Genomic DNA, 26459 nt, shown 5'->3' on the forward strand with positions numbered 1-26459 from the left:
ATATTGTTCAAAGGTAAACTGTGCCTGGTAAAAAGTAAACCCAATATGCAGGCAGTAAGAATTACAATAGGAAATGTTCTCTCTCTCTGTCTTATAAGAAATTTTACCTCAAAAATAAATCTTCTTAACAAAAAACACATCTCACATCTTCTTAGTCTAGTAGTAGTAGGGTTAACAGGATGAAATATATAGAACAAGAAGTGAAAGTGAAAAATAGACATGATAGGTTCTGTTAAGAAATTTAACAAGATCACAGATTTTTATAACTTAACTTCAATAAAGGCTCGGTACCCTGTGAAGCTAAAGTAAGAAACTATTAGCATTTAAAAGAAGGAATCAATATGTTTTTCCAATTGTCATTTGTTCTTTATTAGGAAGAAACGTTAAACACATATACTTGGGTATATGTGTATTTTTAATCTTTTTCCGTCTTATTATTTAACACATTCATGAGAGCATAAGAGTAACAAGTGTATATGATAAAGTGCACATTGGATTGATTCTGTTCCTGGCTCCGCCCCTAGTGAGCATGGAACCTTCTGGAAACAATTTACATCTCTGTGACAGCTCCCCAGATGTGAATGTATCAAGTGTCGATTGATGTTGGCTTTCTATTTTTTTTTATTTGCTGACATGTTCAAATATTAAACATTTTGAAGTATTTTAAAGATCATGTATTCTGATCTGTTATGTCAATAAGCTACTTCCTGAGAACCAGAACTAAATTAGGCACTTTTGAAAGTTTATTTATGTTTTTCAAAGCATTAAAATTCCATATGGGAATTTATGTTTTTTGCTTAAGTAAACTCATGAAAAGACTCCTATCTCTTCTAATGCACCAATAAAATGACTGCCTACATTGTCAGAGGAAAGTAGAGTCCTATGGTAATCATCCAGATAATTACCATAAAATCATTTTGCTGTGGAAAGTGATAAACTGTTTCATCAAGTAAAACTAAAGAGTTTGCTTGGTTTCTCAATTTCGAATTTCCATTTAGATTTGTAGCCAATTTTCTTCTGCTTTTAAAAATTAAGCATTTCTCTGGTGCCTATTACATGATCAGCTATGTTTATGCAGTAAGTAAGAATATACTGTCCTTAATCTCATCTGATGAGGCTTCCCCTGTGGCTCAGCAGTAAAGAATATGCCTGCAATGCAGGAGAGCCATGAGACTTGTGTTCGATTCCTGGGTGGGGAAGATCCCTTGGAGAAGAGCATGGTAACCCACTCCAGTATTTCTGCCAGGAGAATCCCATGGACAGAGGAGCCTGGCAGGCTGCAGTCCATGGGTTTGCCAAGTCAGATACAACTGAAATAATTGAGCACACATGCACGTAATCTCACCTGATAGTGGTATTAAAGAATGTTTTATGAAAATCTTGCCAGATTCAAAATAAATTAGAATCTCTATTTTACTTTTTGGACCTGGAAAATATTTTTTTGACAGTTTCACAACTGGCTTTACATAAACTTGGATGGAAAATTGCTTTGGTTAGTTCTGTCTCCTGAACTCTCTTTTCCACTGTTGGAGAAAAAAAATACCTCTCTGATTGTTAATTTCTAAGCAGATTCAGGCTACGATTCTGACTCTTAGCACTTTAGCATCTTATACAGTTTAAGTAAAAGCCTATGTAGGTTTGTTTTTTTTTTGAAGTGATTTTTATATCAGAAATTTTGTGACTTTACCTTTTACTAGTTTGCTACTTTATTAAAATAGTAAGTTTTAATAAATATAATAAATTTTAGCAAAGGTATTTTATTGTCTTTTTAAAATATTTATCATTATGTAAGTAGTGAACAAAAACAAACAATAGGAGTAGAAAACAGAAATGAACATGTCCCACGTTGAAAGCTACTGTTTCAGATGATTCCAAAAAAAAGCTTTCAGATGACCCTCTTGACAGCTGCAATCTGAAAAAGGTACTACCAGTACTATACTCCCTGGTAAACACAAGAAAGAGAGGCTAACAAAAACTTCAGTCAACTCAGGATAAAAAAAACTTAGCCCCTTGATAATTTACGTGATAGACTAAACAGCATCAGAAATCACATCTGAGAAGGATTCTTAAACACAATTCCTATACAACTTTATGAAAGAAAACTTTTTTTTTTTTTTTTTTACTGTTCATAAGTTTTTTCTTGTTGCAAAACACAGAAGGGGATCTAAATTTTTTAAATTCCTTAATGCCAACCAGTTTCTAGTTTAGAAAAGACTTCTTTTTTCTTTCAGGTAGATAGTAGACTAGTACAAGATGTGCTTATTATCCAACTATGTGTTCCCAGGGGCTCACAGTTGAAAGGTGGCATAGGATAACAAACGCCATCCTAAGGCACACAGACTCACTGAGAATTTATACAAAGTGATCCACTCGACTATCTCTGCCCACGTTAATGCTGGCACCTCTTTTGCCATCTGTCAGTCTCCAGTTGACTATAGAAATTTGGAAAATTCTAATAATTCACTATAACTACAATGAAGTTATACCTACCAAAACAAAAGGTTTCCTAAGTTGATCAAATTAATGTTGATTAAACTCTTTAAATCATACTTAACATCATCGACAATTAAGAACCTGGCAAAATGAGGGTACTTAAAATATATAAAACGAATATAAGAAGGATGACCAAATAGATGGTCCAAAAAAGTATTTTGAACACAACAGTAATAAATACTTTTTACAAAACTGAAAATATTCAAAGATGTCCTTGAAGGAAGTCATAACATATTACCATATAAATGTTTACAAGGTCATTCAAAAAAGTTTATTTTTGCAAACATAACCTAACTTTTAAAAACAGAAGACAAAATTATTTTAATAAATATCTTAGTTCTTCCAAAATAAAACCCCAATTACTTGTCCTACTCTTCATGCTAAAATTTTGTTCCTTTCTTTACATAGATCTTAAAGCAGCAACCTCTACCTGTGTCAGTTTACCTTAAATAACAAAACCCTCCTACACTAAGTATTCCCTAACTCATTTTGCTTTCATCAAAGCCAGGGAGAAGTTAATCTTTGAAAAACCAAGACTCCTGCAGAACTAAAACTAAAACCTAATCATCCTAAATATCTAGAACCCAGAACCATTACCTATCCACTCCTTTAGTAGTTAGCTCCCTGCAAGAGGTAAATGCTCCAGATGAAGCTGGAAGTCACATATACCTTTTGAATGACTACTGAATGACAGCTAACAGGGAATTCCAAAAATATTGTCTGTGTCTACATGAGAATATAACAGAAGAGACATGTGGGCTTCATCAATACTGTAGGTCTATGTCAGTTTTTTAGCACTGAGAACATGACCTAATGTTTTCACCAAACAAATGTCCCAGCTAAAGTGACCTTCAGTTCCATTTCTTCTGAATATGCATCCCTGTACAGTAAAACATGATGACGCTGCAAACAACAACCTTAAGTAGACAGTCTCTTAGTTGAAAAAACCCTCACACCCACTCAACCACAATTTTACTTTTCATCTGGATGATTCCTACCAAGTCTCCCCCTCTTCAGATGGACTGAAAATCAAAATTGATAAACCTTTGTACAGGAAAAAGGACCCCTGTACTAAAAAAAATTTCAGCCAGACAAAATAGGACTGTAACCATTTACAATGTGTTCTGTGCTCAGTCGCTGAGTCACGTCTGACTCTTTGCAACCCCGGGGACTGTAGCCCACCAGGCTCCTCTGTCCATGGAATTTTCAAGGCAAGAATACTGGAGTGGGTTGCCATTTTCTACACATGGATTCAACAACCATTGAATCACATTGTCCCAGAATAAAAATGGAGATACTTTTCTACGACTCTAATTGTCACTTTGCATTTATTTTCTTATGAATAAAATCTATCTGTTGAGGGAAGCAAAGGAATAGACTCTTCTTAGAACTTAAGAGTGCTTAACAAAAGCCTTATAGAAAGAAAAAAAAAGGTAAGGTACTTTTTGTCTTGGTTTAATCTTCTAGAGAAGTAATTCAGATAGAAGCAAAGTAGACACACCATAGCCCCAGAGCTGCCTGGTTCAGTTAACGGTGGATTAGTTGCAAAGTCATGTCCGACTCTTGTGACCCATGGACTGTAGGCTGCCAGGCTACTCTGCCCATGGAATTTCCCAGGCAAAAAGACTGGAGTGGGGTTGTCATTTCCTCCTCCAAGGGATCTTCCTTACCCAGGGATCAAACCCGCATCTCCGTCTCCTGCATTGCAGGCGGATTCTGTATCCATTGAGCCACCACGGAAGCCAAAAGGTGGTTCATATAATATCTTTTGCAGACATATATATATATTGATGCTTTTGAACTCTGCTGTTGGAGAAGAGTCTTGAGAGTTCCCTGGACTGCAAGGAGATCAAACCAGTCAATCATAAAGGAAATCAATCCTGAATATTCATTGGAAGGACAGATGCAGAAGTTGAAGCTCCAATACTTTGGCCACCTGATGCAAAGAGCCGACTTATTGGAAAAGACCCTGATGGTGGGAAAGACTGAAGGCAGAAGGAGAAGAGGACAACAGAGGATGAGATGGTTGGATGGCATCACCAACTCAATGGACATGAGTTTGAGCAAAATCCGGGAGATGGTTTACCTCAAGGATGATATCATCCTTTAGGACAGGGAAGCCTGGCATACTGCAGTCCATGGGGTCGCAAAAAGTTGGACATGACTGAGAGACTGAACAACAACAACAATACATATACATGTAATTGAAAAAAAGGAAAAAAGGTTCACATAATATCTTTTCAATTACATATATATGTATATATGACTGCATATATATTTACACTTACATACCCACACACTGTATCTACCTGTGTGTATGTATTTTTCTCACTAATGTGAAAATTGTGTCCCCAGATATCTAGACTCTTTTATTTTACAGCTATAATATTTTCTGCACAGCTACTGATATTTATTTGTGGAATATTTGAATGGCTCTGCCAAATTTTAAGTCATAGGGAAAGTGAAGTGGCCTTTTGACAATATGGAGGCAAAGGAGCATCAGAAGGAAAACAGATGAAGCCTTTACACAATCATTCACAGGACAATTCAAAAATCTGGTGACAATTTACTTGGCTCTCAAAGAAGGCAGCATTCTTTACCTTTCCAGTGGTTTGTTCCCCACCAAGGATTCAGATTCTAGGTGTATTCTTGTGACATTTTCCTATGAAGTTTAATAATAACCCTAATATCACCATGCTGAGTCTACCTATGCAATGAGAAAATAGTGGGTAAGCAAATATTAGTTACAGTGTGACAACTGTCCTGTTTAAAGTGAACACTGTACCATTTTTATAGTATACTGACTTATAAAAATACTATTCTAGAGCTAGTTCTCGTAGATGTTCCCTTCCTAAGTAGAAGACTGTCCATCTTTTCCCTTAGACTGATAAAGAATGCTAGGTAGCCAAAAATATCTGGCACTTACTAGGATGAAATGGAAATTAACAAAGGTCAACAGAAAACTGAATTATTCAAATACTTATGGAAGTAATACAAAGGACTTAGATTAAGATACAACAGTTGCAATAAACTATCAGTTCAGTTCAGTGGAGTCGCTGTCATGTTCAACTCTTTGCGACCCCATGGACTGCAGCATGCAAGGCCTCCCTGTCCATCACCAACTCCCGGAGTTTACTCAAACTCATGTTCATTGAGTCAGTGATGCCATCCAACCATCTCATCCTCTGTCGTCCCCTTCTCCTGCCTTCAATCTTTCTCAGCATCAGGGTCTTTTCAAATGTCAGTTCTTCATATCAGGTGGCCAAAGTATTGGAGTTTCAGCTTCAACATCAGTCCTTCCAGTGAACACCCAGGACTGATCTCCTTTAGGATGGACTGGTTGGATCTCCTTGCAGTCCAAGGGACTCTCTGGAGTCTTCTCCAACAACACAGTTCAAAAGCATCAATTCTTCGTCGCTCAGCTTTCTTTCTTTAGAGTCCAACTCTCACATCCATACATGACTCCTGGAAAAACCATAGCTTTGACTAGACAGACCTTTGTTGGCAAAGTAATGTCTCTGCTTTTTAATATGCTGTCTAGGTTAGTTATAACTTTTCTTCCAAGGAGAAAGCGTCTTTTAATTTCATGGCTGCAGTCACCATCTGCAGTGATTTTGGAGCCCCCAAAAATAAAGCCTGTCACTCTTTTCATTGCTTCCCCATCTAGTGCCATGAAGTGATGGGACCAGATGCCCATCGTGACATTGTACAGGAGGCAGGGATCAAGATCATCCCCAAGAAAAAGAAATGCAAAAAGGCAAAACGGTTGTCTGAGGAGGCCTTACAAATAGCTATGAAAAAAAGAGAAGCAATAAACTATAAGGATTAACAATTTAAAAACTTTGAGAGAGCGAGAGAGAGAGAGAGTATGTGTGTGTATTTGATGAAGAGAGGCAGAGGAAAGGAGTAGAGGAAAATTCAGTGATGACAGATTTCCACCTGGGTACCTGCCACAATTGTACTGCCACTAAGAGAAGTCAATTGATGAGAAATGTGTTTTGTGATAGATCTGATAACGCTAGCTATGAGAGGATAGTCAAGTACTCAAATGGAAGTACCTAATAAAATGCTGAACAATGTAGAACTGAAGCTCAGGAATCAGATTAGAGCAGCAACAGTGAGCTTTGATTCATCTCATCCAAATTGGAAAGAGGAGGAGCTAGGCCATTAAATGAAACTAAAACTGCATGGCTGCCAAGGGCCCAGGACTGTAACATGAACAATATTTAATCATTTTAACCCTGACAATGATTTAAGAAGTAGGGCTATAGTAGCCTCATTTCTAAAAGGAGGAAAGTAAGTCTCAGAAAAGTGAAGTCACTTGACCAAAGAAACGAGGTATTCTGAATTCAAGCCTTTCCTCTCCTTACAGTACCATTCTGCCTCTTTAGAAGAATATCTGGGAACATGTTATAAATGAGGCTTCCCAGGTGGCTCAAAAGTAAAGAATCTGCCTTCCAATGCAGGAGACACAGAAGATGCAGGTTTGATCCTTGGGTCAGGAAGATCCCCTGGAGGAGGAAATGCCAATCCACTCCAGTATTCTTGTCTAGAAAATTCCATGGACAAAGGAGCATGGTGGTTAACAATCCATGGGATCACAAAAAAGTTGGCCAAAGAGTTGATACGAATGAAATTTCTAAGCAAGTGAACATGGAGAGACAAACAGGGAGCCAAACAGAACTTAGACTTTATCTCCATTCTACAGAGCCTTCGAGACCTCCAGAACTGGGAACACTTCATGATGTTCCTAAAAATCTCAATGAAAACATCCAAACTTCTGTTAAAATCAGTTACATGAGGAATTTGGATTTCCACAGTCAGCAGCAATGGTAGAACTTACCTTTAGAGCATGAAGTCAAATACAACAGGCCCGTGAAATAATCAGACTTCCTCCAATTGCTAATTCATTTCTACATGCACAGCTTTGTTGACAGCTACTTATTTTTAGTGCAAATTTTCTTTATTCTGTATTAATAATCTCACCTAACAAAAGGTAAATTCCCACACTATGGGACAGGCCTGAGCGTTAGAATTCAGCAACTGCTAAGCATTGTTTCGAGAATTTCATGTTTGGAATCCCTTCCCCGCAGCAAAATGCTGCTGACTGCAGATTCTTATCAGCTGGTTCCCCAGGCCTGGGCTCCGATTTTATTACTTCTTGGTTTTGCTCTCTGAAATTCTCCTCTACCACAGAGTTTTAAAAGCCAATAAGAGTAAATTCTGTACTAAACATAGAGCTTCAGTCTTTCCTAGAAAAGATCTCTCAAACTTTCCTGGGCAATTTTTCTAGGACTTCTCTCTCATTGGTTGCTCATTCTACTTTTGCTGTCCATGGGACAGAGAAGATGAAACAAAGTAAGAGTGTTTTATTCGATATGATTTTTCCCCATTGGTTTTCTTATCTTTGGGATTTCTTCTCTAACGGCACTCTGATAATACACTTAAGTAAAGCTCTTTCACATTATCCAAACAACTGGTCAACTCAGCAATAAACTCTGCGATTCAAATGAAGGAAAAGATATGGAATTTTTGCTAGGTTGAATTAAATTGGTTTTCAAACCTGTCAGCTCAACCAAATAATTGAAATGCTAAGTATCTGCAGTTAGAGAAGTCAGAGCAAGAAAGCACATTCAAGAATCCACCAAGAAGAATTTCTTCATTTAGGTTTAGCCCGATTTCTTCAGTTGGATGAAATTTCGCTAAAAAGAAAAGTTCAATTTCAAAGAACAAAGCATAAGTTTGAAAAGTGAATTAATTCACTTACTGAAATAACCACAACAGGATACAAAACAGAAAGATTACTCTCTTCTAGCATATTCAGCAACCTATGGGTTTCTTCAAAATCAGAGGTCATAACCTGAAAGGTCAGAAAAATAAAAGAAAGTGAAAAGAAGTTAAGTGACTTAAGAGTTAATTCGAGGAGAAAAATGGAGAGCTTTTAAATATTTAAACACTCAAAATATCTATCAAGCTTAATTTTAAATTTTCAAACAATGTTGATACTCATAAGATTATAGCTATTAAAATTTAAAGAATTCATTAATTCAAACCTGACTTTTATCTAATTTTTATCAGAAACTTGAAAATATTGTCTAAAGAAATATCACTCTCTTCTCATTATGGGAACTAGGTTGTAAGAAAATGTTATTTCCCTATTTCAAAAGACAAAAATAACATTTTGAAATAGAGTAATACAACTCACCTATCAAAATCTTAAATTCAAATATTTAAGAATCAAGAAAACTAAGTACTCTTCCACATTACATTCACACAAATTCTCAAGTACTTTCAATCACTGGTAGTTACTACTTACATTCACACAAACAAAATTGTAGCATTGCTCTAAGATGATTTGTTGAAGATCTTGGCCAGATGCGACTTTTACATGCTAGGAGAAAGAACATACAGGAAAAAAGAGTTTACAAACTACAGAGAAAACCAAACATGAAGATAAACAACTTTATGAACACAAAATTTCTATAGGCACATAAAGCCAAGGACCATATATAAAAACAAAATAACTCGGACTTGAGTTTCTGAGGCTAAAAAAAAAAGCATTTGAGATAGTCCATAAATAGTTAATATTATAGTAGCAAATAAGGATCAGAGAAGGCATTGGCACCCCACTCCAGTACTCTTGCCTGGAAAACCCCATGGATGGAGGAGCCTGGTAGGCTGCAGTCCATGGGGTCGCTAAGAGTCGGACACGACTGAGCAACTTCACTTTCACTTTTCACTTTCATGCATTGGAGAAGGAAATGGCAGTCCACTCCAGTGTTCTCGCCTGGAGAATCCCAGGGACGGCAGAGCCTGGTGGGCTACCGTCTATGGGGTTGCATAGAGTCGAACACAACTGAAGCAACTTAGCAGCAGCAGCAAATAAGCATGTAGGAAATTGTTTTAGATAAACAGAGGTAGAAAAAGCTCAAGATATATTCAGGACTAGGTAAATAGTCTGGCTTTTTTTTATATAAAAATATACTGCAGAAAATAACTGAATAAAATTTAAAAGTTGGTTAGATGAGATTTGTTAAAGGATTCTGGAAGCATGTTAAATACTACAGTTACAAAGAAGAGATTTCACTAAAAATGGAATGACTAGAAACAGGGAAAGCAACAAGAGATTACATCGTAAGAGGGCTTCTTCTGAGGGTCAGAATAGGAAGACCCTGAGCTCACCCCTCCCATGAAACACCAAAACTACAGCTACATATAGAGTAATTATCTCTGAGAACGACTTGAACATTAGCAGAACAGACTTTCTACAACCAAGGATATAAAGAAAAGGCTGCATCACGACAAGTAGGGACAGGCAGAGGGGCAGTCTAGCCAGAACCCCCACTCCTGGGGCCTCACTCCATATGCAGGAGGAATACTGCAAACGGGAAGGACCCCCTGAGGAGCTTGGAGTCTGAGCCCCACACTGGAATCCCCAGCCTGGGGCAGAGCGGCCTGCACCAGGAAGACGAGCTGCCATCATATTTGGCTTGAAAAAACAACATCTGAAAACTTCCTAAATCTGGGGAAGAAAATAGACATCCATGTCCAAGAAGTATAGAAAGTACCAAACAAAATGAATCCAAAGAGATGTATACCAAGACACGTTATAATTAAAATGTCAAAATTCAAAGATAAAGAGAGAATCTTAAAATCAGCAAGAGAAAAACAATTAGCTATATACAAGAGAAGCTCCATAAGACTATCAGCTATTTTTTTCAGCTGAAATTTATACCCCCAGAAGCAACCAGCATGATATATTCAAAGTAGAAAGGAGAAAACTTACAACCAAGAATATTCTACCTGGCAAGATTATGATTCAAAATTGAAAGAGAGATAGAGTTTTCCACAAGCAAAAACTAAAACAGTCTGTCACCACAAAACTGGCCTTACAGGAAATGTTAAAGGGAACTCTTTAAATGTAAAATGCAATAGCTAGAAACCAGAAATTTATGAAGGAAAAACTCACTACAAGGCAAACATATAGTAAAGGTAGTAGATCAACCTATATAGCTATTATGAAGATTAAAAAACAAAAGTAGTAAAATCATCTGTATCTAAAATATTTAAGTGATACCCAAAGTAAAAACATATAAAATGTGACATCAAAAACTTTTATGTTTATTCTTACATGGGTAAGAATAAAATGCTGTGCTTTTAGAATGAATTTGGACTTAAGCCACCATCAACTTAAAATAGACTACTACATACATAGTTTGTCATATATGAATTTCATGGAAGCCACCATGAACCTCATGGGCTTCCCTGGTGGCTCAGTCAGTAAAGAATCAACCTGCAATGCAAAGACACAGGCTCAATCCCTGGGTTGGGAAGACCCCCTGGCAAAAGAAATGGCAACCCATTCCAGCATTCTTGCCTAGCAAGTCCCATGGACAGAGAAGCCTGGTCAGCTACAGTGCATGGAGTCACAAGAGTCAGACACAACTTAGCAACTAAACCACCTAAATCACCACGGTAACCACAAGCCAAAAACCTCTAACAGATACACAAAAAATAAAGAGAAAGGAATCCAAACATAACACTAAACAGAGTCATCAAATGACAAGGGAAAAGAACAAGAGAAGAAGAGATAAAGAACTACAAGCCCAATCAGAAAACAACAAAATGACAGTAATTATATACCTTATACTCATTTCAATCTAAATGGATTAAATGCTACAATCAAAAGACACAGGGTGGCTGAAAGGATTAAAAAAAAAAAAACTTATCTATAGGTCACCTTCAGGTGACTCATTTCATATCTAAAGACACACACAGACACACACAAAGTACCAATACTCATATCAAACAAAATAGGTAACAAAATGTACATTTTTTAAAACAAAAAATGTAAGGAGAGACAAAGAAAGTAATTATATAAAGATAAAGGGATCAATCCAGCAAGAGAATATAATACTTGTAAATATCTATGTACCCAACAAAGGGGCACCTAAGTACATAAAGCAAATATTAACACATATACAGGAAGATATCAACAATAATATGATAGTAGACTTTAACACTCCACTGACACCAATATTTAGATCAGAGAGAATATTAGTAAGGGGATATTGGTCTTAAAGACACAATAGACCATATAAACTTAAATAGATATGTACAGACCTTCAACCACCCAAACAGCAGAATACACATTCTTTGTAAGTACACATGGAACATTCTCCAGGATAGATCACACATTAGAACACAAAAAAAGCCTCAATAAATTAAAAACTAATTCTTTTCTGACCCAAACAGCATAAAACTATAAATCAATTACAAGAATAAAACTGGGGTGGGGGGGAAACCACAAAATGTGAAGCCTAAACCAAAAGCTACTAATCAATCAATGGGTCAATGAAAAAAATCAAAGAAGAAATCAAAAAATAATCTAAAACAAATTAAAATAGAAAGACAACATTCAAAGTCTAAGGGATACAGTGAAAGTGGTTTTAGGAGAGATGCTTATAGTAACACAGCCCTACTTCAAAAAGCAAGAACATCATCAAATAAACAATCTAACTTTGCACCTAAAGGAACCAGAAAAAGATTAATAAAAGAAACACAAAGTTAGTTGAATGAAGGAAATAATAAGTCTAAAATACAACACTTGTTTCATAATAAAACCTGAAACTCTGTAGCTCAAGGAGCATTGCCTCTTCAGTAGAGCTCAGCTTTAATTCTACCTAATTTTGACAAGGTATTTGCGAAAGAGAAGTCAAGGTTTGAGGTCTTGGCTATGCTATAGAAATTACTTGGCTCATAAATTTCAAAAATTTTATTTTTGTTTAAAGTTCTTGAGTAGATATTTCAGAGAGAACATTAATTTTTAAAAAAGACAAAAACGAAATACTGCCATAGTAAAATAGAGAAGAAAACAGCTTCCACTGTGTAACACTGAGTTTGTTCAAGAAGTTTCATCTTCTAGATATTACAGGGAGATTATTTTTCAGGGGTCTCTCCTGTATCCAAACATTTTTAAAGGCATGAATAGCTAGTATACACCAAACTGGCTTTTCAAGGTTGTTCATATAGGAGGCAGACTTTCAAAAAACAGGCAAAATCTTCTTGGAGCAAATTTGCTTATGTTCTAGAAATCAGAGACATCTCTCTCTATAGAGAAGATCTGCTTGGCATTCTAGAGTAATAAAGACAGCCTCTCTCTTGTAAGAGGAGGATGGGCTGGTTTGCCAGCAATCCCAGTATAACAGCAGTGCTTCTCAATAAGAAGATTCTTTTTTAACGTGCTCCACTGCCTAACAACATCCATCTCTACTGACATTTCCCTGGAGGACTTGCAATTCAGAAAATCAGTGCTGCTCTATTATTCTCCTTACTGCTATGGTCCTAACAAACTCTTTTCACTGACTCTGGAGCTTCATGTCTTTTGCCAATATTTACAACATCAACATGTGTGTTTGCATACAAAATGAGTATAATCCTCAGATCCTGCCTAGTTTCTGACTTGACAGATAATGAAATAAGGCAACCAGATATCTTAACTTCAGCAAATATGAGTGAATCCTGAACTCAAAAAAAAAAATGACTTACTTAAAAAAATTTTCTTTTGGAGATACATAAAACAAGATCTAGGACAAGAACATGAGGGATATTCCAATTTAGCTTTTCAAGTATTAAAACGGATAAAATACTTGAGAACAGGGAATGGGGTCTCTGAGGACAGAAACATATTAGTAACCACTAGCACATAATCAACAAATAGGTTTCTAAAATTTAGCAGTCTTGTTCCAAAAAAAAGAAAAAAATGGATATGTTCTTAAAATCAACTACCTGGAAGTTTTTTTAAAAAGTAAAAAAAAAAAAAATACACCCAAAAATAACACTACCTAGAAATAATTACCCTGAGCACTGGATAAGTATCATTTCAACAGTCATCTATTAATAATATATGCAGTAAGCTGCTAGGACAAAAGGACAAAGGAACAGAAAAAAAAAAAGCAATCATATGCATGTCATTTAAAAATTCTTTAGTGTTAGCAAAAAAAAAAAAAAAAACCCTTAAACATATTAAACCTGAAATTGCTGCTAAACTTCAAATTATTCTTCACCTCCAGGGAGCTTTTCCTAAACGTTAAGATGTCATGAACCGGGTGAGGACATTGGACTTTCAATGGCAACACACTTCATGTGTAAGTCAGTGTTAACTGATTTCCTTCTAGGATAGAGAAAGAAATAGCATATTGTAATTCTGCCCACAGCCTAGTTCTGGTCAATCATACTTTTATCCTGACAAGGCTTATTAGATTCATAGCCTATTCTATAGCCATAATTCACACAAGTTGACATAATTTATCTATTTTCAAGACAACTGCTTTACATAAAATCTCTCCATTTATAAATTCATATTAATTCACTTCTCTATTTGATGAACTTCAGTTGCAAGTAGTTTTTTGTTTGTTTTATAATACAAGCCTCGACATTTTTACATTCATTGAGTGTTTCCTTCTATTCTGGAAGAATAGCTTATCTGTGAATAAAAGTTCAGTTCAGACTTTTCCTCAGAGATCTGTAGTCTCTGCACAACCATATTCAAACACAGAGCATTGTCTTGATGCTTTTTAAAGTCCGTATGTCATTTATTCACTCTCTAGTCACCATTTTTGGGAGTCAGATTTCAACTTCAATAGTTCTAATAGAAAATAGACACAGAAGTTACATATGAAATTTTTTTCCTGTTGTCTAATTAAATGACAACTTGGCTGGTGGTAATATTCTTGGATTCCATTTTCATTCCCTCCAAAGTTTACAGACAATGATTCATTGTATGTATATGAATGGTAAATACTGTGCAAGTGTAAGAGGTCTGGCAGAGTGTCCTCCTTTCTCTAAGTTTTGTTTTTGTTTTTTGCTCCTAGGTACCTACCTGAAGAATTCTTTATGAAGAAGTTCAAAATTCTAATTAGAATCAGACCATATTTAAATTGTCAATTGCTATTCCTCAATTTTTTCTGAAAATATACTCTTTACATTTTACAAAACCAGTTAGGCATTTCAAGGAAATTTTTCTCTAACTTTCCAAATAATATCATTTGTCTACTTGACATATTACATAAATATGGTCCATATATTGGATGCTTTTATCATTATTCACATCTAATCTCTATTATTTATCATTTAATTTTTACTTTGAAAACAGTTATTATTGCAAATTTCCCTGTGATAATAACTAACCTTTGCTATATTCTATGTCTAATGTACTAATTATTTCTATTACATTGTTGCTCTGTCTCCACAGTTCTCATTCCATTAAACTCTTGCAATACTGTCTTTTGAATTTTTAACCTTCTTGAATTCAGATTTTTACTGAGTTTTTCTACAGAAACAAAAGGATTGAAAGTATTTTGAGGGGTAGGAGAGTCTTGAGGTTTCTTCCAGGTTTTTAAAATCAGATTTGTGTGTTTTCTGATTTTCAGTATACATTGTAGAGCTTATTAATTATTATTTTTACAAACTGATGGGTTCTAAAATGATAGAATGATAGGCACTGATAGCATTTCCTGCCTCTGCTGAAGTACCATGGAGAATTGAGGGATTTGCCCACTTTTCCAGACCTTTATTTTTTTAAACCCACCTAAAAAAAAAAAAAATGAAAACCAAACTACATTTTTTTCCATCTTGAAACTGAGACTCTTAAAATAATTGTTTCCAGTGAAGTTTAATTCTTTTATTTGGTCATACTGCTTTCCTCCCAAACAAAAAACAAACAATATTTTCCATGCTTGAGTAAAGAAACTTAGATTTTACCTAAATATAGCAGAGGAGACTTTGACACCTTTAATAAACAAAGACAGCCTTAGACAATGCTATTAGGTTGTTTATGAAAACGTTCTATGGCATCATCTTAAACTGTCATTCCTAATGTTTCCACATTCAAACACAACAAATGGAACAATCTGCTGGCAGAACTCCTTGTTCTGTAAATATTTTGGTTCAAAGAACATTTAAACAAAATTTAAAACAACCTTCCAATGTGTTTAATAAAATTTAAAAAGCATATCCCCACTCCCCGCCCCAAAAAAAACCACCATGAAATATTTTCCTTACATCATAAAAAAATAAGAATTTCAAAAATATTTACTACTAACAAAATGGAAACATCTGCATATTCAAAATACTATTTAAAGTAGGGATCTTAGGAAGAAAGCTGGTTTGCCAAAAAACGTTTTCCATTTCAAGAATAGTTAAGGCTTAACTAAGGATGAAAGGCTTTGGTTTCAGGTCCCATGAGTCAGAGGTTCAAAAATGTGTTTCTGAAAGCCAGCCCTCTTTTTATAGACTATATTAGCTGGATCATTTCTTAATCTGAATCCATCAATTTCTCACTTCCCTCCCATTCAAACAAGAGCACTAATGTGGGTATATGTGGCTATATAGAAGGGAATCAGTGGAGAAGGAAATGGCAACCCAATCCAGTACTCTTGCCTGGAAAATTCCATGGATGGGGAAGCCTGGTAGGCTACAGTCCATGGGGTCACAAGAGTTGGACATGACTGAGCGACTTCACTTTCTTTCTTTCTATAGTTCCTTTTGGAAAAGGAAATGGCAACCCACTCCAGTGTTCTTGCCTGGAGAATCCCATGGACAGAGGGGTCTGGTGGGCTACAGCCTATGGGGTTGCAAAGAGTCGGACATAACTAAGCAACTAACACACACACACAAGGGAATCAGAAAGAGAAGCACTTTTCACTATGGAGACAAAACACTAATAATTTACAATCCTTTGCTGGCCAGTGGGTAGGGGAAATGGAGGAGATGTTGGTTCAAGGGTACAAAGCTTTAATTATGCAAGATGAATATGTTTTGGGGATCGAATGCATGGTTCAGTTCAGTTGCTCAGTTGTGTCCGACTCTTTGCGATCCCATGGACTGCAGCACACCAGGACTCCCTGTCCATCACCAACTCCTGGTTTTACTAAAACTCATCTTCATTAAGTCAGTGATGTCATCCAACTATCTCATCCTCTGTTGTCCCCTTCCCCTCTCACCTTCAATCTTTCCCAGCATCAGGGTCTTTTCAAATGAGTCCGTTCTCATCAGGTGGCATTGGAGTTTCAGCTTCAGCATCAGTCCTTCCAATGAATATTCAGGACTGATTTCATTTAGGATGGACTGCTTGGATCTCCTTGCAGTCCAAGGGACTCTCAAGAGTCTTCTCCAACACCACAGTTCAAAAGCATCAATTCTTCGGCACTCAACTTTCTTTAGAGTCCAACTCTCACATCCATACATGACTACTTGAAAAACCATAGCTTTGACTAGATGGACCTTGTTGGCAAAGTAATGTCTTTGCTTTTTAATATGCTGTCTAGGTTGGTCATAGCTTTTCTTCCAAAGACCAAGTGTCTTTTAATTTCATGGCTGCAGTCACCATCTGCAGTGATTTTGGAGCCCCAAATAATAAACTCTGCCACTGTTTCCACTGTCTCCCTGTCTATTTGCCATGAAGTGATGGGACAAGACGCCATGATCTTAATTTTCTGAATGTTGAGTTTTAAGCCAACATTTGCACTCTCCTCTTTCATTTTCATCAAGAAGCTCTTTAGTTCTTCCTCACTTTCAGCCATAAGGGTGGTATCATCTGCATATCTGAGGTTATCGATATTTCTCCTGGCAATCTTAATTCCAGCTTGTGCTTCATCCAGTCCAGTGTTTCTCATGATGTACTCTGCATATAAGTTAAATAAGCAGGGTGACAATAAACAGCCTTGACGTACTCTTTTCCCAATTTGGAACCAGTTTGTTGTTCTGTGTCCAGTTCTAACTGTTGCTTCTTGACTTGCATACAGATTTCTCAGGAGGCCGGTCAGGTGGTCTGGTATTCCCAACTCTTAAAGAATTTTCCACAGTTTATTGTGATCTACACAGTCAAAGGGTTTGGCATAGTCAACAAAGCGGAAGTAGATGTTTTTCTGGAACTCTCTTGCTTTTTCAATGATCCAAAAGATGTTGGCAATTTGATCTCCAGCTCCTCTGCCTTTTCTAAGTCCAGCATCAACATCTGGAAGTTCACAGTTCACGTATTGTTGAAGCCTGGCTTAGAGAATTTTGAGAATTACTTTGCTAGCATGTGAGATGAGTGCAGTTGTGCAGTAGTTAGAACATTCTTTGGCATTGCCTTCCTTTGAGTTTGGAATGAAAACTGACCTTTTCCAGTCCTGTGCACAGCATGGTGGCTATAATTAACAATGGTATATTGTAAAACCAAAATTTACTTAAGAGCGTAAATCTTAAATCTTCTCACTCCAACTTCTCAAAAAGAAAGTGATAATTATGTGAGGCGATGGACCTATGGGCTTGACTATGGTGATCACTTTAAAGTGTGTATCAAAACATCAAGTTGTATACATTAAATATGCACAATTTTTTTTGGTAAATTATACCTCAATCATTGGACAGCAAGGAGATCAAACCAGTCAATCCGAAAGGAAATCAAACCTGAATATACATTGGAATGACCGATGCTAAAGCTGACGCTCCAACATTTTGGCCGTCTGATGCAAAGAGACAACTCACTGGAAAAGACCCTGAAGCTGGGAAACATTGAAGGCAGGAGAAGGGGACGACAGAGGATGAGATGGTTGGATGGCCTCACCGAATCAATGGACATGAGTTTGAGCGAGCTCTGGGAGATAGTGAAGGAGGGGAAGCCTGGCGTGCTGCAGTACATGGGGTCGCAAACAACTGGACACAACTTAGTGACTGAACAACAGCAAAATATCTCAATAAAGCTGGGGTGGAAAGTACTTCTACAATGCAAATCCAGAGAATTTTAGGTAGCTACCACTGCTGCCGAAAGATGGCTGAGTCTGGGCCATCGGTTCATTAGTTGCTGCCTTTATTGGTGAAGTGGCTTCTGGCCTGTGGGTGCTGTCCCTCAACCTCCAGTCTAAGGAGAAGAGCCCAGAGCCTCCTCACCCTCCATCTCAGTGGTATTCACCTGAGACACTCCTTTCAGAAGTATTCACTACTTCCAAATTCTAAGTTGCCAATTAATATTTGCTTCATGGCTATTTTCAGACTTTTGTGGTGGTTTTGTCCATGTTTCATTGCACATTTACCCTATTATTTTTTAGAATCAACTCTAAAGCTCTTTGTTTGTAGTTACGAACAGGACACCTGGAGCCAAGATCCCTGGGTGTTAGAATCTAGCTCTGCAAAAAATTTGCTGTACGACATTGGACACATTGCTTAAGTCCCATGGGTCAGTTCACTCATAAGTAAAGGGAATACTTCAGAACTGATGGGCTCGTTATATTAATAAGTGAGAGTTAAGAATGAACTTTTTCAGGACTTCTTCCCTACTGGCTGGTCTCCAGGAAAGCTTCAAAGGAAAAAGCTACAGCTTTAACACAACAAACGTTGGTAGAGTTTTGAGGTGGTAAACATTCATAAATCAGGTTACCATTCTACCATGTATTAACATCTATGTTAGAACATCTAACATCTCTTTTTTTTTTTTTTAGAACGTCTAACATCTCTAACCATGAACACTGAGCTGGTGGATCATATCAGTGGCCCTCCACTTCCTCAGCTGCCACCACAAGACTCAGACCCTAGCCTGTCAGACATACCAAAGTCTTGACAGTGACTTTATCCTAAATGCTGGGCAGGCAGAAAAGTACTAGAACCAAGGTTCTGCTACCCTGCAATGGTGTTGGACCCAGGCCTTTATAACACCCAGGAAAGGGCTGGTTCTCCTTTAATTATGTACCTTAAAAGTCACAGTGCCCAGAGATGACAGTCTTACAATGCAGTGAAAACTGTCTCTGTTCTAGAAAGTCCCAAATCTATTGTGAGTGCTGCCATGTCTTTTATCTTTATCTTCTTGAATTTACATAATGCCCATCTTTGCATAGAGCACACATTTAATGTTTGCTATTATTCCACTCACTTATTTAATTTCCACTTTTAAAAGACATTGTGACACATCACCATATCCCTCATCCATTACCCCTTTACATTTTAAATCTTACATTTATTAAGGTTTCACTATTTATCAGACACACTCTGCTTAGTCATGTCCGACTCTTTGTGACCCCATAGACTGTAGCCCACCAGGCTCCTCTGTCCACCGGGATTCTCTAGGAAAGAATACTGGAGTGGGTTGCCATGCCCTCCTCCAGGGAATCTTACCAACCCAGGGACCAAACCTGGGTCACCCGCATTGCAAGCAGATTCTTTACAATCTGAAATACCACGAAGCCAAAGAATACAGGAGTGGATAACCTATCCCTTCTCCAGGGGAACTTCCCAACTCAGGAATCGAACAGGGGTCTCCTGCATTGCAGGGGGATTCTTCACCAGCTGAGCTAATCCGTGCTAAACACTTTAAACAAGTATCTGAAACCACACAACATACCTCTGAGTACACTAGCATTATACGTATGTTACAGATAAGGAAGGACAGCACAGAAGTCACAGAACCTATCTGAAACCATACTGCCTGTGAGCGGCAGTCCCCAGACTAAGCTCTGTGGAACCCTCAACACTGTTAATCTCTCAAACAGACAGGGTGTCGGTTTACTCCGGGTAACTAGTACTATGTCACGGAAGCCACCAGACTTTTACTCAGATGACAGTGACACTACAAGTCCCAAGGTCAGCTCAAGACGAAACACCTCACTCGGAGGAAGTCATTTGAGTACTAAAAGGCTTAACTGCCACCACTGACAATCTCCTCAGATCATTTTTCTGGGTTTTGGACAGAAAACAAAGTCTCTTAAGGCAGGTCTTCAGATTCGGTCCTGGAAGAGTCAAGAGCTTCAGAGCCACTGAAATCAATATATGCCAAGCAGGTGATGGTACCATAATTACTGTCATCAGTTCAGTTCAGTCGCTCAGTCCTGTCTGATTCTTTGTGACCCCATGGACTACAGCACAACAGGCTTCCCTGTCCATCACCAACTCCAGGTTTGACTCAAACTCATGTCCATTGAGTCAGTGATGTCATCCAACTATCTCATCCTCTGTTGTCCCCTTCTCCTCCTGCTCTCAATCTTTTCCAGCGTCAGGGTCTTTTCAAATGAGTCAGTTCTCATCAGATGGCATTGAGTTTCAGCTTCAGCATCAGTCCTTCCAATGAATATTCAGGACTGATTTCATTTAGGATGGACTGGTTGGATCTCTTTGCAGTCCAAGGGACTCTCAAGAGTCTTCTCCAACATCACAGTTCAAAAGCATCAATTCTTCGGTGCTCAGCTTTCTTTAGAGTCCAACTCTCACATCCATACATGACCACTGAAAAAACCATAGCTTTGATTAGACGGACCTTTGTTGCAAAGGAATATCTCTGCTTTTTAATATGCTGTCTAGGTTGCTCATAACTTTTCTTCCAAGGAGTCTTTTAATTTCATGGCTGCAGTCACCATCTGCAGTGATTTTCAAGCCCAAAATAATAAAGTCAGCTACTGTTTCCACTGTCCCCCCATCTATTTGTCATGAAGTGATGGGACAAGATGCAGTGATCTTAGTTTTCTGAATGTTGAATTTTAACGCAACTTTTTCACTCTCCTCTTTCACTTTCATCAGGAAGCTCTTTAGTTCTTCCTCACTTTCAGCCATAAGGGTTGTGCCATCTGCATATTGAGGTTATTGATATTTCTCCCGGCAATCTTGATTTCAGCTTGTGCTTCATCCAGCCCAGCGTTTCTCATGATGTACTCTGCATATAAGTTAAATAAGCAGGGTGACAATAAACAGCCTTGACGCACTCTTTTTCCTATTTGGAACCAGTCTGTTGTTCCATGTCCAGTTCTAACTGTTGCTTCCTGACCTGCATACAGATTTCTCAGGAGGCAGGTCAAGTGGTCTGGTATTCCCATCTGTTTCAGAATTTTCCACTTTGTTGGGATCCACACAGTCAAAGGCTTTGGCATAGTCAATAAAGCAGAAATAGATGTTTTTCTGGAACTCTTTTCCTTTTTCAATGATCCAGCGGATGTTGGCAATTTGATCTCCAGTTCCTCTGCCTTTTCTAAGTCCAGCTTAAACATCTGGAAGTTCACAGTTCATATATTGTTGAAGCCTGGCTTGGAGAATTTTGAGAATTACTTTGCTAGCATGTGAGATGAGTGCAATTGTGCAGTAGTTTGAGCATTCTTTGGCATTGCCTTTCTTTGGGATTTGAATGAAAACTGACCTTTTCCAGTCCTGTGGCCACTGTTGAGTTTTCCAAATTTGCTGACATATTGAGTGCAGCACTTTCACAGCATCATCTTTTAGGATTTGAAATAGCTCAAATGGAATAGCTCAACTGTAATCCCATCACCTCCACTAGCTTTGTTTGCAGTGATGCTTCCTAAGGCCCATGTGACTTCACATTCCAGGATATCTGGCTCTAGGTGAGTGATCATACTATAGTGATTATCTGGGTCATGAAGATCTTTTTTGTACAGTTCTTCTATGTATTCTTGCCATCTCTTCTCAATAACTTCTGCTTCTGTTAGGTCCATACGATTTCTGTCCTTTATTGAGCCCATCTTTGCATGGAATGTTCCCTTGGTATCTCTAATTTTCTTGAAGAGATCTCTAGTCTTTCCCATTCTATTGTTTTCCTCTATTTCTTTGCATTGATCGCTGAGGAAGGCTTTCTTATCGCTCCTTGCTATTCTTTGGAACTCTGCATTCACATGGGTGTATCTTTCCTTTTCTCCTTTGTCTTTTGCTTCTCTTCTTTTCACAGCTATTTGTAAGGCCTCCTCAGACAACCATTTTGCCTTTTTACATTTCTTTTTCTTGGGGATGGTTTTGATCCCTGCCTCCTGTACAATGTCACGAACTTCCATCCATAGTTCTTCAGGCACTCTGTGTATCAGATCAAATCCCTTGACTCTATTTCTCACTTCCACTGTATAGTCATAAGAGATTTGATTTAGGTCATAATATCACCTTAATGAAAGTCTTCCTTTACATGTCCCTGTGTCTCACTGTTAAAATTTCCCTGGGAAGTCAGTTATTTTCTGATGCAAAACCGCAAGAATTGTGGAATTGAAGATACAGGTCCTAATCTTAACAAACCTGACAACTATCACAAACAATTCAAGACTCCCATTTTATCATTCAGATCTAGAAAGCTAGAAAGGATCCAGGCAAAAGGTAAAGCTACCAAACCTGCTCAAGCTTATCTTTCCACTGAGTTTTACTACAGAACGTTACGCTATATATAACTAATGGGAAAATTTGTAGTATGTAGGCACTAGTTCACATAAATCATATTTGGCAGGCATATTTTATAAATATTATCCATTTTGTATATGATAAAGGATGATATGTTTAAAAAAGTATGCAGGATAATTTGACCACCCTACATTTCTTAGGCTTCCCTTGTGGCTCAGCTGGTAAAGAATCTGCCTGCAATGTGGGAGACCTGGGTTTGATACCTGTGTTGGGAAGATCCCCTGGAGAAGGGAAAGGCTACCCACTCCAGTATTCTGGCCTGGAGAATTCCATGGACTGTAGCCCATGGGGTCAAAAAGAGTCAGACACAACTGAGCGGACTTTCACTTCACTTAACGTTTCTTAGTAATTTATGAAACATTTGCAAGCTGAGAATTGGCAAGCTGACATAAACAAATCTAATCTGTCCTAATTTAAAATTTTGTTCAAGTCACAAAAAGTAGGGTACCCTCCTATCTAGTGGATTAGCATAGGTTAGAGTTTCATTCATTCAACCAATAAGTATTTATTAAGGACTCTGAGACAGATGCTAGACTGCATGTTGAAACCATAGCAACAGACCAAACAGTTTCTATCCTTGAGGAGATCATGCTGGGAAAATAAAATTAACTGAAATAAAGTTAAGACCTGTGCTTCTCCAAGGTTGATCTGCATAAGAAACCCTGAGAATCTCATTAAAAAACAGATTTTGATTCCATTAGATGTGGAATGGGAGCTAAGAATCTGCATTCCTAACAAGCTATCAGGCAATGTTGCTATAACTGGTTCATTGATCACACTGAAGAAACGAGAGGTTATATAATCTGAAAGTCCTGTCTCATTCTCAGTAGATAAATTCACCGAGGAATGTGCCTTCATCTAACCAACAGAGTAACCTTAACCTTGACTCTACTGAAGGTATTGCCTTTCTTTAGCATCTAAAGTAAGTTACCTATGTCTTTTATTAAATCTATCAGTATGGCAAACTAAGTCACAAAAATGAAAGAATTCATTATTTCAACTGTATTTTCCCTCAAATCCTTACCAAATTTACAGCATAATCAAATTTATACTTACAAAATTTTGACTCTAAGTAACACAGACACTGCTCAGATACATACAGAATAGCATTAGAACCTAGTTTCCATATAACCATGCACTAATTAAGTATGTACAATTATGTTCTAGTCGAAATGTCATTAATTTGAAATTATTAGAATCCACACAAAACACTGTTTTCAGTTGTATACATGATTTAAATAGTCTAAAGGTTACAGTTTATTACATTAGCTATGCATTCATTAGAAATTATAATTATATATAAAAAGCCACACACATATATGGCTTTATCCCCAAGTAATTATAAAATTTGAGTGTACATGAAATAAAACAGTTTCTATTAGCAGCTCTTAAATGTGGGGAACTGTCCTCAGAGGCAACCCAGCAATATGAGGAGACATTGTCAGTTGTCAGAATTGGGATGGGAAAGTAATAACCGTGCCAGTTAGCAGAGGACAGTTGCTGTGCTCAGTCGTGTCCGACTCTTTGAGATCCTGTGGACTCTAGTCCACCAGTCTCCTCTGTCCAGGGGATTTCCCAGGCAAGAATACTGGAGTGGGTAGCCAACCCTTCTCCAGGGGATCTTCCTGACCCAGGGATCAAACCTGCATATCCTACATTGGTAGGTGGATTTTTTTTTTAATCACTGAGCCACCAGGGAAGCCCAAGACAGGGATGCTATTACATATTCTACAATGCACACAGAGGCCGGCCCCCAGAACAAAGCATTATCTGTACCAAAATTTTAATGACATAGCAACTGCAATATCCTGGGTTAGATGGAGAGTTCTGGTTTTTGATCTTCAACCAGTAGCTGACATTGAAAGGAATAATATTCTAACAACTTGAAGACTTAAGTAGTTACTTGGAAACAAGAGAATATTAAAATTGTGCTTTAACAAAATGCATTTTATCAGACAAGCATTTAAAATAACACACCACAAATATAACAAGTGTGTTCAAAATGATTAGATAAGATCTATGTGATATCACGTATATGTGGAATCTAAAAAAAAGTATACAAATAAACTCATCTACAAAATGGAAGTAGCGTCCCAGATGCAGAACACAATCTTATGGCTACCAAGAGACAGAGGGGGAGGGGGTACGGGATTGACTTATACATGTGCATGCACGCTCATTCCTGTCAACTCTTTGCAATCCCATGGACTGCAACCCACCAGGCTCCTCTGTCCATGGGATTTTCCAGGCAAGAATACTGGAGTCGGTTGCCATTTCCTCCTCCAGGGCATCTTCCTGACCTAGGGATAGAACCCGTGTCTCCTGCAATGGGAGGTGGATTCTCTACCAGTGAGTCACCAGGGAAGCCAGAAAGATTCAGTACCAACTGTGAAAAGTCTGAAATAACAGGTTAAAATGTAGACTTTGACTCCTTTGCAGGGAACAGTCACTGAGCAAATGAGGAGAAAGAGAGATTTTTAACCTAAGCAGACAACTACGTATAAGGCTTTGAAAACAAGTTCTCAGGTACCAAAATACCATGGATAATTTATCCTGACCACAAGTTCAAAGGAGTATATTTGGTTCAGTTTCCCTAACACAACAAAAACCTCAGAGCTGTTATATACCTAAAGCCACCAGAACAACAGAATAATCTACTTTATGGTGTTACTAAGTATAGTCATGCTTCATGCAAATAGTTGAAACACCGCCAAACTCAAGTATTCTGGGAAACATTGATAAGTATAAAATGATTATTTAAAAATATTACTTATCCTCTATTCAGAACCAAAAAGAAATCAATAAAATGAAATGAAATCAGTGACTAAGCTTTAAAATTCTATTTCTGTTTAAATAGCATAAAAAAATTAGTGTACACATATTCATGAAAATCAACAGTTGAGGGTTGGAAACTAGAATCTACATGCCAAAGAGCAATTTTTTTCAGCTTTTTATAAAAATTTTCTCTCTAAATATATTTACCATGTGTGTAAAATCCATTTCCTGAATTATAAGAGGAGACTTGATTTTTACAAATATATGCCCAAAGTTAGACTATTGGCTATTCTCTCAACTTGTTTGTTTTCAAATTAGCATAACGTAACTAGAACTTTTGTGCAATGACTTCATTACTAAGCAGACAAGGATTATCATTTTCACAAATTAACCATCTGGTTTCTTTAGGAAAAGTAATATTTCAATATGTCCCTATGTTTCAAAAATATACACAGATACAAAAGGTGGAGACATGTTAAGTACACAAAGAAAAAGTAGAGAAAGTGGCATTTAGGAAGGATTATCCCTACTCTTTCATTAATAACCATATTCTAAAGCTTTGACAATCCATATAATTATAAACTGTTAATTTTATTAAATAGAGCATGAACATAATTAATACCATCCCAAGCAACTAGGTGGTCCTGTAACTTTGGACCTTTCTACCTCTGGAAAACTGATCAGGAAATCTGGCTAACATCCCAAACAAACTAAATGGATTTTGTTGGATGGCCTTCAGCTAATTTCTACAGTCTTTAACATACACCAAAACCACATTCTCTAACTGAATTAACTGTGTTGGCATTGTTCAGAGTCAGAGGTCCAAGAAATGGTGTTCACAGTGTTATTTCACTATTACACTGTACAGCGTTCAGCTTCAAAAAAATGAAAAATCGCTATTTTAAACATTGTTTAAAAATATGTTGTGTGTTAAAATAAGCAAGAAATAACCTGTGAGGCTTCCCTGGTGGCTCAGACGGTAAAGAACGTGCCTTCAA

The 26459-nt window shown here is 37.4% G+C and overlaps 1 protein-coding gene across 12 annotated transcripts in view; it reads right to left on the reverse strand.

The window, feature by feature from the left end:
• Nucleotides 1-26459, reverse strand: part of CRPPA (CDP-L-ribitol pyrophosphorylase A) — a 417735-nt gene that overhangs the window by 223326 nt on the left and 167950 nt on the right. For 11 of the 12 annotated variants that reach the window (XR_014067823.1, XR_014067824.1, XR_014067826.1 and 8 more), the window contains 2 exons: nucleotides 8810-8884; nucleotides 8261-8353 (listed from right to left, as the gene is read on the reverse strand). Coding sequence is in view for 6 of the 12 variants with exons in the window: in XM_081537647.1 (XP_081393773.1) it covers nucleotides 8261-8353; nucleotides 8810-8884 (168 nt within the window). In the remaining 6 variants the exon portion in view is untranslated. Of the gene's footprint in view, nucleotides 1-2100; nucleotides 4430-7107; nucleotides 8354-8809; nucleotides 8885-26459 lie in introns of those variants that run through there. The other variant, XR_014067828.1, reaches the window with a different exon arrangement.

Source organism: Giraffa tippelskirchi, chromosome 10 (assembly GCF_054371585.1).
Source record: "Giraffa tippelskirchi isolate mGirTip1 chromosome 10, T2T-mGirTip1v1.2.pri, whole genome shotgun sequence".
Classification (NCBI taxonomy): Eukaryota; Metazoa; Chordata; class Mammalia; order Artiodactyla; family Giraffidae; genus Giraffa; species Giraffa tippelskirchi.